The 14441-nt window shown below is 32.9% G+C and overlaps 1 protein-coding gene across 3 annotated transcripts in view; it reads right to left on the reverse strand.

Annotated features, from left to right (window-relative positions):
• LOC101799623 (prolyl endopeptidase FAP) overlaps positions 1 to 14441 on the reverse strand; it is a 38469-nt gene that overhangs the window by 14593 nt on the left and 9435 nt on the right. For all 3 annotated transcript variants that reach the window (XR_003498294.3, XM_027461202.3, XM_005026885.6), the window contains exons 7-17: positions 13555 to 13627; positions 11802 to 11922; positions 10168 to 10322; positions 9287 to 9390; positions 8791 to 8926; positions 4862 to 4906; positions 3142 to 3246; positions 2986 to 3056; positions 2282 to 2335; positions 1796 to 1920; positions 485 to 532 (exon numbers count right to left, since the gene is read on the reverse strand). Coding sequence is in view for 2 of the 3 variants with exons in the window: in XM_027461202.3 (XP_027317003.1) it covers positions 485 to 532; positions 1796 to 1920; positions 2282 to 2335; positions 2986 to 3056; positions 3142 to 3246; positions 4862 to 4906; positions 8791 to 8926; positions 9287 to 9390; positions 10168 to 10322; positions 11802 to 11922; positions 13555 to 13627 (1037 nt within the window). In the remaining variant the exon portion in view is untranslated. The remainder of the gene's footprint in view (positions 1 to 484; positions 533 to 1795; positions 1921 to 2281; positions 2336 to 2985; positions 3057 to 3141; positions 3247 to 4861; positions 4907 to 8790; positions 8927 to 9286; positions 9391 to 10167; positions 10323 to 11801; positions 11923 to 13554; positions 13628 to 14441) is intronic.

The raw sequence follows: 14441 nt of genomic DNA on the forward strand, positions 1-14441 counted from the left end.
CTTATCTACTGTATAGTGTATGTCCATAAAGACACTAGACATACTGTATAACTGTTCTTACTAATGTATTGCTGCAAACTTAGACAGCTTCATATACATATACATATATATATATATACATATATATATATATACTTGCCTGGGAGCCAATTTACTTTATATCATTTTAAAATCACTATTTATAATTTAGTTATTTTCCGGCACAGACCACGGAGCTATATATTATGAATTCACTGGGTATTGTTTGCATATGCATTTTTCCAAGAGTATTGGTGGATTAAGAATATTGTACATAAAAAAAAAAAAAAAAAAAAAAAAAAGAAGCTGTACTTTCAGCTTAATTTTCCAAATGAAACAGAACGTTTATAGACTTCAGGATATTTATTATTATTATTCACAATCCTAAATATTGCATTAGGGGATTTGCATAGTGAAGATAAATGAGAAAACAAGCATCCAGAAACAGGCAGGATATTTTCAGTACCTCTATCACCCTGGTTCTCAAAAAGAGTGGAAATAGGAATCCCAGGACCTGTCATAAGAATGAAAAGAAGGTTGTTTACAGTTTGAAGCCAGAATTTGGTGGTAAAATGTACATTACATTACTATTGGAACTGACAGGAATTAAAGAGTTGAATGCAACCTTCTACCATTCTGAATCTTCTCTGCTGCAAAACCCACTAGACCCTGCTGTACAAAATACATAAGGTACTGTGTGTATGTAGACTTGCATATATACCTACATAATTTAACAAACATAATAGAAGTAACATATCAGCCAACTCTTCCTCCTTAGAGAAGTGACATCTAGTCAATACCTTAGATGTGATTACATAAGGTGAATGCAGAACTAACAATGTGAAACATTCTTCTGAGAACATGTCAAATTGTATTTGTGAAGGTGACTGGCTTTCATATGGTGATGACCTTACTGACTATTTTGTACAAGAATGATTGAAAGGTGTTGTTATTAGCTACATTTGGTCCTCTGCTTAACAGAGGACCAAAGAACTGTTCAGCTGATGATTCAGTGCAGAAGAACAGTAAGCTTTATATGAAGTACGCAAAAGGAAAACTTTGGACAGCTTTTTTCCCTTTTTTAGGGAACACTGTTTCTTAACTGTTCTTTGATTACAGTAATGGATGAACTCATCACTCATACTTCTGTGTTATAAGCGGTTTCACTAATCATACATCTTGATAAATTTTTCTTAGTTCTGTTATTAAGGATTTTTAAAGATTTAAAAGTTTTTTTAAAGCAAAATTTTAAAAAGTCTTTTAATTTTTTTTTTTTTTAAAGATGTTATTAAGATTTTTTCTCAGGTAGTAAATATTCAACATTTTGAGGCTGACCTAAGTTTTAATTGTTTCCATTTGAGAATTCATCGTAGTGATTTCTCATAGCTAACTTTGATCATGTTCTATGGAAATCGGTGTCTCTCACAAAATCCTGCTCTTGCTGCTGCAAGAATGACTTTGTTGAGTCAGCTTAATATTTGTTTTGTGTCATGAAGGACTTTCAAAATTTTGTTTTTAACTCTAAAAAGCATTTTTTTGGGGGGGGAGGGTGGTAAAAAAAAAAAGTGTGAAAATATTTATATTCTTGAAGCATTTTTCCAAGATTTTAGGACATGAAAAAGTATGTGGAAATCTCTTCTGATTACAGTGAAATTTCTATGATTCATCTAGCCATCATTTGTGGTAATTTATTATGTATGCTGTAATAATATTATCTATGCTTCTGATATGTCCAACAGAACAACTGGTTGTTTGTTTGTTTACATGCTATACATACCATAACAGATCAACGCATAATACTTAGAACGTTCACTGAACCTTGCTGTATAATATTGGCATCTCTCTTTCCTTAAATTACAAGTAATACACAGTTTTCTGATAGGTTTACTTCCAATACTGAGTCTAGGGGAAAAATAAAATAAAGCAATTATTTATTTTGCTACAACTGACATCAGATGAGTCTGCTTCATGTTCTGGAACACAGGCATTCTACTTTCAAAACAGTTCCTTTTAAAAATAGATGTTTTCCCTTTTTAGCATATTTTTCCTAACAGTTTATTAACCCTTTAGATAGTTCTTGTCCTCAATTCCCAGATATAATGTGAAGTAAAGTTTTAGTTAGAATAGCTCATGAAATTACACTTAATGGAATTAAATAAATTATTTGGAAATTAAATTATTTGGAAATTAATTATTTTGTTGACAAATCCACACCCATTGCCTATTAACCTATTATCATTAAGATAACGTTGATAGCACTTACTTGTAAATATTTCTTCTTCCTGGATAGCCTTCAAATTCATTACTTGAGTAGAAACTGTAAATTAATTCGTATACAATTTGTAAATAATCCATAAACCGATGAACTATGAACCAGTATCAAGACAAAAAGATATCTTGGAAGTTAACTTATGCTTTTTGAGATTTCTGCATAAGATGAGAGAATGAGTTAAGCTTACATGCCTTTCATCTTAATAAATCTTTGCTCAGACTCTCATTAGATGACAAATACACCATATAAATAAGAGTTCCATCTTAATTCGCAAGAGCTAATCACTCAATCTCTCTTCCAATTATATATCTATATATATAGTAACCTGAATGAGAAACCACAGCTCATATTCAACAAAATAAAAATAATTTCTAGTTGTATGTGGGATAACCACATACTTAAATTTACATATCCCTAGAAAAGACCATCTAAGACTGATGATGACCGTCTAAGACCGATGACAATAACCAAAAAAAAAAATGAGGGCAATTAAAAAGAATCTCCCACAAGTAAAAGAAGTTTGCAAAATTGAGCATACAAATTTGTTGTGGATGCATTCAGTTACGAGATACATTGTAACTAGCTAGTTATAACTTAATGAGTTGACAAATGGCTGCTGTGTGTCAAATGATTAAGTATTATTCTTACATGTACTGACAATACTCACAACCTACACTCTTCTGTGTGATACTTACATTGCATCATTTGTTACTCTGAAAATGTATATTGCTTCCCATTCTCCACTAGTAATTTGGATTGCATTCTCCTGCAAAACAAGATATATAAATTACTGAATATAGCAGAATTATTTCAAAAATTCACAGTAAAGTAGACCACTTTGCTTGACTTACCACAGAGCCATTGATGTAATGAATATGCTTATAACCATTTTTGTCACTAAAAATTTTGTAGTATGAACTGCTGTCTGATGTAAAATATGGTGTAGATACAAAGAACTGGAACAAAGAAACACGGTAGGTGAGACAAAAGAAAGAAAGTCCAAACTGTTTAGCAGGTTATAGTCTACATATTAAACTAACAAGACTCTCTTTCAATGGTTACATTCAATTTACACTATATCATGTCAGATTTCTTAAATTGATAATATAGATACCTGAAATACCACACAAATACAAGCTCTTTATTTATAACTGGAATATTTTGCATAATCTGTATGATATGTACTTATTTAAAAATATGTAGAGGTTATTTTAAAAATAATGTTTCTGAATGAAGCTAATGTTCATGAACAGTGCCAATCTGAAAGTCCTGTGGACCACTGAGTTTGGCTGATTCACTCAACAGAAATAGCACTAAGCAAAATGGATATCTAATCTTTACCATACTAATGGGTAAGAACCGATTATCCCAGGTAAGACCATTCAACTTTAGCTTTCTTTCAAACCATCACCTCTTTATTAAGATTGTCATCCAGCTACTGCAACTGTAAGTTTTATTTTCAAAATATGAACACAGAATAATGACCTGCAAGCACTTCAAACACCAAACATTCCCAATTAGATGTGACTTTTGAATAATATTAACCCAAGATCAACTAGAACTTGTGACCACAAGCTAAATTGTTCTGGACCCTCCTTCTAATATTTCTAATCTTTGAAATCCCATACAGGCTGAACAGGAATTTATGCATATGTGCAATTTTATTAGTTCTAATAAAAACCCTTCATCACAACCTCAAGAGCAGAGATGAAAAACAGAAAGGGACCAAGGCACTAATCCTACCGAATGCGTAATCTTTACTTCAAATAAAAACACACCTCTTAAAGGATAGTGTACTGAAAATTGAAGGTCTCATTTAAGTCTACTGCAGTATAATCAAACACAGCATGAGGTTCCCCATACTTAATTCTAGTAACTTCACCTGCCTGAGGAGTAACATAAGCATATGCACACATATTAATTGCAAGAATATATGAATGTGAATACTGATCTCATGCTCTTACAATTTCCTTGCAGCTTGGTTTTTATTGCAAGCTCCCAAAGAAAGGTGTCATGGCTCTTCTAGGATAAAAGATATTGGGTAGAGAAAATTTCTTTTGCTTAAGGCTAACTGCAAAGAAGCATCAACTACACTTGTAAGAGGGGTGTTTTACCTTGAAAGTTCTTCTCTAGCTTAAGATGAACAGCACATGGCACTAAAGCTGTGTTCTGAATGAACAGTTTCTATTCTTAAAATGCTATGGTATGACTAATCTTATCTCTTGCCCTAGCAAATCAGAGGTTTTTTACATTATTGCTTTGTCCCCACCCAGATATTTCTAAGAATTACTTTGCATTATGAATCACTCTCTGTTCTTGGCTTCCCTCCCTTCAGTATAGCATCTGATCAGTTGCAAAGAAAGGTAGAAAACAAAGGTTTTTATACTCAGAAAGTTGGTAGCCAGCTACTATGCCTAACAGCATAAAAAGTCTCAGCCGTACAGTGCAACAGGTTTGAGGCAGTAGCATTGTGTGACTTTGAATAGTGTTTGATGCTTCAAAACACCACTGTGAAGATGCAGAAAGCTGTAAGTTTTCATTAAATCAGAAGAGAACAAAAACAAAACCTACTCCGCCTGCCCATCCTGTTTGACTCTCTTCTATGTGCTGTTGACTCTGAAAAACAAAATCAAATGTACAGTCTTTAAGAAGATTGGGTTAATGTAGAATTAAAAATCTTCAAACAAAAAGTCTGCAACCTCCTGTAAAAGAGAACTCTAGAATACTTGCTACGATGATTCAGGCACTTGAAGACTGTCTGAAGTAAACAATATTCCTGCATTAATATCATTATGTTAGTTAAAATATTAGTATTTTAAAAAATATATTTAGCTCTATCATCAGAGCTAAATAGGATATAAAGTGATTGTTTTAACCTTATGAAACAGTTTCACTGAAGCAAGAAATAATACTTGATCTCATGATTTTTTGATGGAAAACAACCAAAATAACTTCAGCCATAATAATAATCATAATCTGGGTAAGATTTTCAGTTGGTTTGACATATTCATTTCAAAGTAGTGATGTTGATTTATAACAGTGGATAATATGACTATTAGGTTTTAAAGTCTACTTTTAAATGTAAACCTTAAAAACCTTACAAGTACAAGCTAAATACATTGGTATATAACCTTTAAAATTCACACCTAGACAACTACAATGCTAAAAAGCTTGTTGATTACCATTTCCTTTGGCCAGTTGAGAATTCTGGTGAACAATGAGAAAACATTTTGCTTCTCACCCTCTGAAAACAGGTCACTCTTTTGGACCAAATTATGATTTCTTTTATTTTAATACCTATATTGATCCAAGATACTTTTTTTATCTAATAAGTAATTCTGGATTTGCACCAAGATAATAGGCATCAGAATTTGGTGCAACCTCCCAACAGCATTCTGGTTTTATCTGTCTGAAGTTCTATACTGTATTGAAACAGCAGAGACTTACAGTCACATCAACAGTCTTACTAAGTCAGGCAAAATAGATATTTATATTTCAACGTACTTAATACCCACATGATGAAAAATAAATTGAACTAAGTATAGTACAAATACATTTGGGCTTGTCCGTTTTGTTGTGTTTCTTAAGGGGCATTTAAAGGCCCAATTTTCAACATTGTAAAAAATCTTACAAAAAGGTATTTAGAAGAATTAAGGATTGACAAAAATAACATAGGTACCAAAAATCAAGCAGATTATCATATCCTGAGACTATGAATATAAATTAAGTAGGTACTAACTCCTTGAAACATTCTTAGAACTGATTTTTAGAGTTATACTGAGCATAAATGGATCAGTGTCTCCTCCCTAGAGATGCTTTTATATTTTTATTTATTTTTTTACTTACAGATTTTCTAATGCATTTTCAATATTTTCCTATGGCTTTTTCACTGAAGAGACCATGTTGAATGGGGGAAGTGATTTAATATTCATCAGTTTTCCCTTCTATAAATATATTTCTTTTGTTATCTTGCAAGCTTCTCTTTATATTTTTTTATTTAATAAAATATTTCTTCACAGTTTAAAATAAGTTTGGAAAATCTGCTTTCTAAATAATATGTTTTGTATTCGTTATTCTCAATGTAGTTAATTAACATTCAGAATCTCACTTTTTCCTTTCAACTCAGTCCATGCAAAGTGATTTGAGTGCAAGATGCAGATATTGCCCCTTAGAATACCATTCAGTACTTCACAAGTGCTCCACTGAGCTATTAACTTAGCAGTTGGATTTTATTTCTTATCAATGTAAGAAAAATGGGAAATATTGTTTTATATCTGCATCACAGATTTATTTACCCTCCTTTAAATTAAGGCTCAGATCCCGATGACATAGTACATTAAGAATATATTTAACTTCTCTCACATGAGTAGTCCCATGACCTCTATGGGATTTTTCTGTTATTAAAGCATTTGTAGAATTTAGAGATTTTGCATATTTATAGTAAATTCCAGTTACATGCCTAGTTTATAGTTATAGGAATAGTTCCAATGAAGTCACACTGGCTCCTGTGGTTTATTCATGTAAGCAAGACTTGAACACTTGACTTGAAATGAATATTTTTGATGAATCAACACTTCAGGAACATCTTGTAGATTATATTTTGTTATTATTTTCAAGTACATAAATCCTAGCACATTTATTGTACATTACAGTCTCAATTTAACTGAAATCAACGAGAGAACTATTTTTGCTGAAGGAAACGCACAGAGATATACTTTCTAACGGCAAATAGAGCTAATGCAGCACTCCCATCTGTTCACACTCCTTCAATTGGCCATTTGTGCAAACTTTAATGTGATAAAAGCATTGTATCACTGGATAAATATAGAATTATAGAAACGTCAGTAGTGACTCCATAAATAAGGTTTCATGGAGAAATGCAATCAAACAAGGATCATGAACACAGTCCTGCAAGATGTTAATTGTTCTGGTCTGGTTCCAGCAAAGCAATTAAGCACATGCTTAATTTTAAACACATAGATAGACCTTCTGAATAAATAAAACTGCTTACTTGCTTAAAGTTATGTTTGCGTTAAAGTACTTTGGTGGATTGTGGTAGAATCCCAGATCCCTTGTCTTTTTTAATGTACATTAGAACATTGAGTTATTTACATGCGGTGAGTTATTCTCATGAGGTGAGATTCAGTGTCAATGTACTTGTAAATACAAGGAATGACTTAGGGAACACATAAAATGCTGCAGTAAATATATATTTTATCCTTATAAACTGAGGCTATTTCTCTGTGGAAAATTAATTCAGTAGTAACATTTTTGAAAGAACAGGACTTTACCTTCCTTTAAAATTTGTAACAATTACCATATCACAGAGGAATAAGTATTTTCAGCTTGGAAAGACTGTGTTAATGAACTCTGAATTTACAACCTATCATTTATACAAAAGACTGTTATAAGTATTGCTTTTTATTTCCCATTAGTTCAAGGTTTTGGCCTAACACTAATTCTTATAGGTGCTCTGTAACATAACCTCTAAAAACTAGATATGCAAACGGCATCAATGCTAAGAGACAATAAAGGAGATCTCTGTACTAGTTACTGAAATTCAGTGTTACACCTTCCTTCCTTCAGGATCCATGGGATATATATTGGTCAGCATGTACAGTCTTCAAGCTTTAGAAGGTCTTTCTAAGAACTTTTTTTTTTTTTTTTCCCAGAAAAGCCTCTGTGTGTTACACCTATAACTATCTATGTATGGGGATAGATAGCTAGGCCATATGAACTCATGCCTCTCCTCAACAGAGCAAGGTTTTCCCTCCAAATTGTCTTATTAATAGTATGAGGTGTTTAAATAAAATGTGGAGTTACTGTTGCATTTAGTAGGAAGTTTTCTTTTTAGATCTGAAAAAAGGTATTCCTGAAAACTTGTCTGCTTTCTCCAGCTGTATGACTTAATAAAACAGGACAATGTTTCCTTCTTACAAACTTGCCTTACTTTTAATCTACATGCTATTTCAACTAATTTAGCATTAATCATAAAGGACACAATTCAGTTAGACTTAGCATGAAATTTCTACATGCTATAATACAATAAAAAACAAAAAAACAAACAATCAAACAAAAAACAATGAGTATCCTAAATGGTTCCACTTTTGAAAATGAAGAAGCAAGAAGGAACTAAACAGTTTTGAAACCTGGTCAATACCATTCTTGTTGTTTTTCTTGCTTTGATTGTCACTTAACCTCACAAAAAATATATTTTGGTGATATTTTTTGCTGATGCAGTTAATTTTTTTCTCACTTCTCAGCCAGCATTTAAAACATTGAAAAACGTATCACTATTATCTAAAAGAGTGTGATCAAACACTGGAAAAAACAACTATGGCAGCAACATAATTATTTTCTTAAAAAAATGAGGGAAATATTACATACTTCTGTGAGTAAGCCAGAGCAACCTGTGTATGATGAGTAGGTGTTAAAACAGGATAATACAATGGAGATTAGCAAATGTTAATTCCAGCAATGTATATTTCCAACTTTATTACCTCTGGACAGTCCCAAGTATTTGAATGTTCTTTGAAGTCACAAATAGCTAAGACTGAAAAATTCTGGATTCTCTTTAGCCATTGCACACAGACTCGACTATCTGTTACCCAAGTAAGCCAAGTAAAATAATGATCACTAAAAAATAAAAGAAAGAGAAAAAGAGTGGTCATTAAAGAACAAAAATATAGAAGCATTGCTACAGACTGTAACCCCCATTTTGATCTGTGGAACACAAAAACAAAACTTCTATTCTCTTAGAGATGTGTTTTGTCCGTTGTAACAATACATATACGGGTATACAAAATACAACATTTCTAGTTAGCTTCTGACCAATCTCCAATTAAGAGACTGATAGGGTACTACATTGTTGGAAAACAATTCAGAGGGTACTACATTGTTAGAAAATAATTCAGAATTTTAAGCATTTAAAATAAAAATTAAAAAACAAAACCTAATTTAAAAAAAAAATTGAAGACTTATTTGAGGGCACACTACCTTGATGCTATTGCTGCAGGAACTGGGACCTCTTTAGGACCAAATGCTTCAGTGTTAGTAGTGTCTACAATAAACACTTTAACAGTAGGATTTTTAGCACCAGCCTTGAAAGAAAATGCATGACATTATTCAAATCAGGCTCTGAAAAAATCAGATCTAGGAAAATTACAACACTTTTTGTAGGGATAAGTTACAAAATATTTATTCATTTGAGTACAACAGTACAAATATGACTTTTTAAGATCTCAGAGTAGACTCTACACGTAGAACTTTATTTAACTTTGCATCATTTTATAAATAAAGAAAAAACCCTTTTGAACAGCCAAATTCAGTGCATTTCTATACTGAAAACATACTGCTTATGGGAACCTGTGCTGTATTTGCAGTGTGTATCTCTGCAGTACAGTACAAAACCCAAATCTTCTTGCTGTAGGTGTGGCACCTGAAAACAGGTAGTTTTTAATATCTTCAGACCCCTTGAGATCAAAATGTACGATGAAGTATGTAAATAGACTGAAGCTGTCATAGCCTTTATTTTGCAAAATAAGCAACATCTCATAATTGAGGTACTGCAATGTAAAATAACAAACTATGTAGTTAACACATCACAAAAAGTAAACTGAATTAGAAAAAGTACGGCTTGGCCATACAAATGTACTTTTGCACATGTTTTTTACTTACATGAGGAATTCTGTTTATTTTACTACATTATTGAGCATGGCCATACCTTTTCAGAGCTTATCCCAACTTTTTTTTTTTTTTTTTTTTCATTAATTTAGGCCACAATGGATTTAACCATTTAGATACAAATACTTTTAAAGCATAGTTAATGTTACAGTTATCACATCTCAGGAAATATGTCAAAAGAATAAGAAACATACCTTTGGGTATGGGATAATTATTTTTCTGGGATACTGGTCCTCACCAAAATATGAATATTCAATAACTGGTATGTCGGAATCATTAAATTGTACGTATGCTAAATACCTTCCACTCGGAGACCACCACATTGCATATTTTGTTGCTAGCATTTCCTCTGAGGGAAAAAAAATCACTCAATTGCTTATCAGTGTAATGTATCTTCTGATCTATTACATCATTTTACTCTTTTCAACCTAGACATATAGAAAGACTTCTACTAAACAAATAACAAGATCCAATCCTGCATCAAGATTTTGCAATGCATTTCAAAGAAAGGCGTAGAGAACTCCCAATAAGTGCACACAAATCCCATTTGACTCAGTTGGGTTTTACATTTTTTTTTTCTTTTTTTGGATGTACTGACATGCCAAATAATGAGCCAACATTAAATCTTCAATTAAAGCTTAATGCCCAGTCACCACGTATGCAGCAGAATTCCTAATTTGTAAAGTTCTGATATAGTTTCAGTAAATAAAGACCAGGATTTTGGTCATACAGTATGAATGCAAAATTCAGTCACTGGCAGAAAATGTATTTCTAGTTTGTATAGCTACGTGTACTCTTAAAGATGATAATAGTTTACTTTAAAATAAAGCCATGGCACACACTTCCAAGTGCTCTCATTTTGGTAAATCCCACAGGTATTTATTTACTATTATAATAAATTGAATCCTTTGGAAAATCCATCTCACCCCTTCTTCAGCTTTTGTTTTGGGAATAGCTCTCCGTACACTGGGATAATCTCATCTGCAAACACATTCATCTACAAAGTTCCATTGTGTATAAATTTCCACATCTCTCTCTTTCTCTGTAACTCCCTAGATTCTTCTCCCTTCCAAGCCAAGATCTAATCCTGTCTCTCTGCCAGTGCCTCACACTCCTCTATGGCTCTAAACAATGACTGACTCAGCCTCACTAATTCTCCTTTTTTTTTAATAGCATTAAGCAAATCATGTTCCTTCTGTTCTACAAACCTCTTCACAGCTTGCTTGTACCCCAGTTCTCCTCTCTCACTGTTTACAGGCAGGTTAACTCCGTAATCAATTCATTATGCCAATTTCCATCGCTTACTACATATACTTTCAGTATCATTATTCAACATTTTATCTCATGCTGCCTCCAACCTTTGGAAGACCTTTCTTAGGAGCGCATGAGCAGTGCTTATACGTGCAGTGAGGACATGGATAAAAACAAGAAAACATGTCATAGATAGGGACTAATTATATGAAATAAATATGTGAAATGTATGAAATATGTTATATGTGAAAGAAAAAAAATCTTCTAATTTGCATTTGTAAACTTCAGTTTCTGAATGCTCCTTGGCTGCTTTGTAAAAGGAGGTAGTGATTTGTATACACCTACTTAAAACAGTTTCAATATATGTGATTCCCTTCTCATCTTCCCTTTCCCCAAAATAAGAAGTCATTGCCAGTTCCTAGCAATCCTAACATGGCAGAAAACAGAGGAAAGTAAGTAATCCTTCGGGCTCTAGAAACAGTGCATCATCACAGATGGTGTAGAATGGATCTAGAAAATTGAACAATTCAGACAAAACACTCAACATGTTAGTTGTTGCCCTTTGAGATGTACTTACCTTCATAGACCCAATCTGGAATCCCATTAAATATTTCATTCTCTTTTCCATCACCAGTTAATTTAATTGGTGCCTCTCTTGGACTTTGTTTCAAATATATATTATTCTGATAAACATATGCCTAAAGACAAGAATATATTTCTTATGAGTTCATGCACCAACAACAGGAGTTGTTGTCTGGGTCAAAGATTTTGCAGTCAACACTACTAATTATACCAACAAGAAGACATAATCAGTGAATACAAAATAATAAATATTTATGTTAGTAACTCTACATTAAAAGCCTTTGCAAATTGCACAAGAGTAAGTACTTCTGTAAATAAAGTTTACATTACAGAAAAAATTCTATGTTCAAATATGCCAGAATAAATCCTGAACAAATCCCTTGATCTTAATAAACTTCAGAGAATTCTGTGGCTAGCTTTGGTATGGAAAAGCATGAAAATAAAATCTCTGAAACTCATTCAGGTTGCTGTGTCTACCCTCAGGTAGACAAAGTATCCTTGTGACTTTTCCTTCTGGTGCCACCAAATCAGAAGAAAAAAACAAATTCAAAAAGACTCAGAAGAAAACAATCAAACTTTTCTAAATCTGTCAAAAGGCCTGTGTGATGTAAGATGAGAAAAAGATTAATCTGTTTGGGCTGGTTCGGGCTTTTTTTTTTTTTTTTTTTTTAGTCACTAAGAGTTCTTGCAAGAAGTGCTTGCAGCCCTTGCATATCTCTACATTTAAACCAAATGAAGGGATTTGTGGTTAAGAAACTGAATCAGAAACATGATTTTCTTAGAAAATTATTTGTCTTGAAGCTATAAACACTAGTTAGCAACAAAAGTGTAACACTTTAACTATTTGATTATTTGAATGAATAATAAAACTCCTAAAACTCTTGAGAAACAATATAAGGGGAATTGCATAAAATCATTACAGACTATAAGTACTTTATCAGTAAAATATTATCACTGTGTTTTGTTTTCAGAATTCTCGACAAAGGAAATAGCAGTATTTCATTTAATAGAGAGACATAATACTCCTTCCTTACCCCTCCCCCCCCCCAAAAAAAATAAAAAAATATATTTTCCTAATACATTTTCCATTCATATTTTGTGTATTTTCTTGTGAGTTTTCTGAAATTAATATGATGTTTAAATGTAATTTCAAGCACAAATATTTAGTCAATACTGGGCAACTAGTTCTGAAACCACCAACTTGGGCTGATACTTTGGAACCAAGAATAACTAACATACACAAACTTGTAGCTATATTCTTTAGGCAATTTAAAATTATTTTAAAATACTATCAAGTAGTTATTCAAAAAATATGGGAACATTTTTGTAATACTTAGAATCTGATAGATGTTTCCTACAATAAAAATTTGAGAAGAGATTTAAATATGGGATCTTTAAATCTCCAAATTAAACTAATAATATTGTATGGTGTCAAAGGAAAGCACATCATTTTTCAGGCTTTGAAACTGAATTTAATCCTATATTATGTTGGTCAATGCTTGATAAGAGACTAACTAGTCAACTAAAACTAGCCAACATTGTAGTTGAGAAACATGTATTCTTTTATTGAAACACAGACATGTTAATATTTAGCAAGTTAAAACCATCTTTATCGTTCTTGTTCAACCAAGGTTGGTACACATGGGCTTCTCAAAAATATGGCTTGACAAAGCAATAACCAAAGGCAAATGAAAGTCTTCTAGTCCCATAAAGCAAAATGATTCTAGAGCTTTGTTATCTTTACTGACCAATTTGTGTCCAACGGGTGACCAGGATATATACTGAATTTTATGTGGAAGCTGGTTTTCTGTTACAAAACCACTAAAAAAAGGAAAAAAGTTGAAATGGCTTTTTGCTCACAGTGCAAATGGATCATTATACTGTACATTCATGTAAAATTCATGAAGAGCTATATTTTCTAACAGTTTTTTGTTTAATGAGCAATGCAAAATTAAAGCAGGCAGTCAGACATGCAGCAATGTGATTGTGTGCACTAGTGCTGGCAAAGGGTAACAACTCGACCCTTTGAAAATATATGCAACAGCCAAAGAAGGCAGCCTTATCTCCTCCTAAATACCACGTAGACATCTACAGGCATTTCCTCTACTTGCAATCTTCATTATAGTATCAGCAAGTCATTGGAAAATGTGAACTCAGTGGTCACATGATAGTTCCCAGGATATAACATGCTGAAGCAAGAGTAACAGCAGCAGTTAGAACATTTGTTAAGGATCACAGAGCCACATGCAGTACCTCTGTACTTACAGTAGCTAGTAGTAATCCTGTCACCTTGAGCAAAAAGTTTCCCAAGAATGTAGCAGCTCAGTGCAGTCCCTGTTGCTCAAAGCTAAGAAGCATTTGGTCATGCTACAACTTCTGGCATAAAAAGGTGACTGGGGAGGCAGATGGCCTCCTTCAGACTTCGGTAGAAAGCAGAAGAGGAGTGGTTTGCGGAAGATCTTGGGAAAAAGACCAAATGCCATGGGAGGAGCTGTAAGTTTTGGGGGAACCCAAGACGGACTGTTACAAGATCACTGAAGAAAATGTGAGATTTTAGGAAAGCTGAGCATTAAATTAACCAGAATAAGGATGAATTAGAAAACAGAAGGGCAAGGAGACATCTGGTGTGAGACTG

The sequence above is a fragment of the Anas platyrhynchos genome, chromosome 7 (genome assembly GCF_047663525.1).
Source record: "Anas platyrhynchos isolate ZD024472 breed Pekin duck chromosome 7, IASCAAS_PekinDuck_T2T, whole genome shotgun sequence".
NCBI classification, from domain to species: domain Eukaryota; kingdom Metazoa; phylum Chordata; class Aves; order Anseriformes; family Anatidae; genus Anas; species Anas platyrhynchos.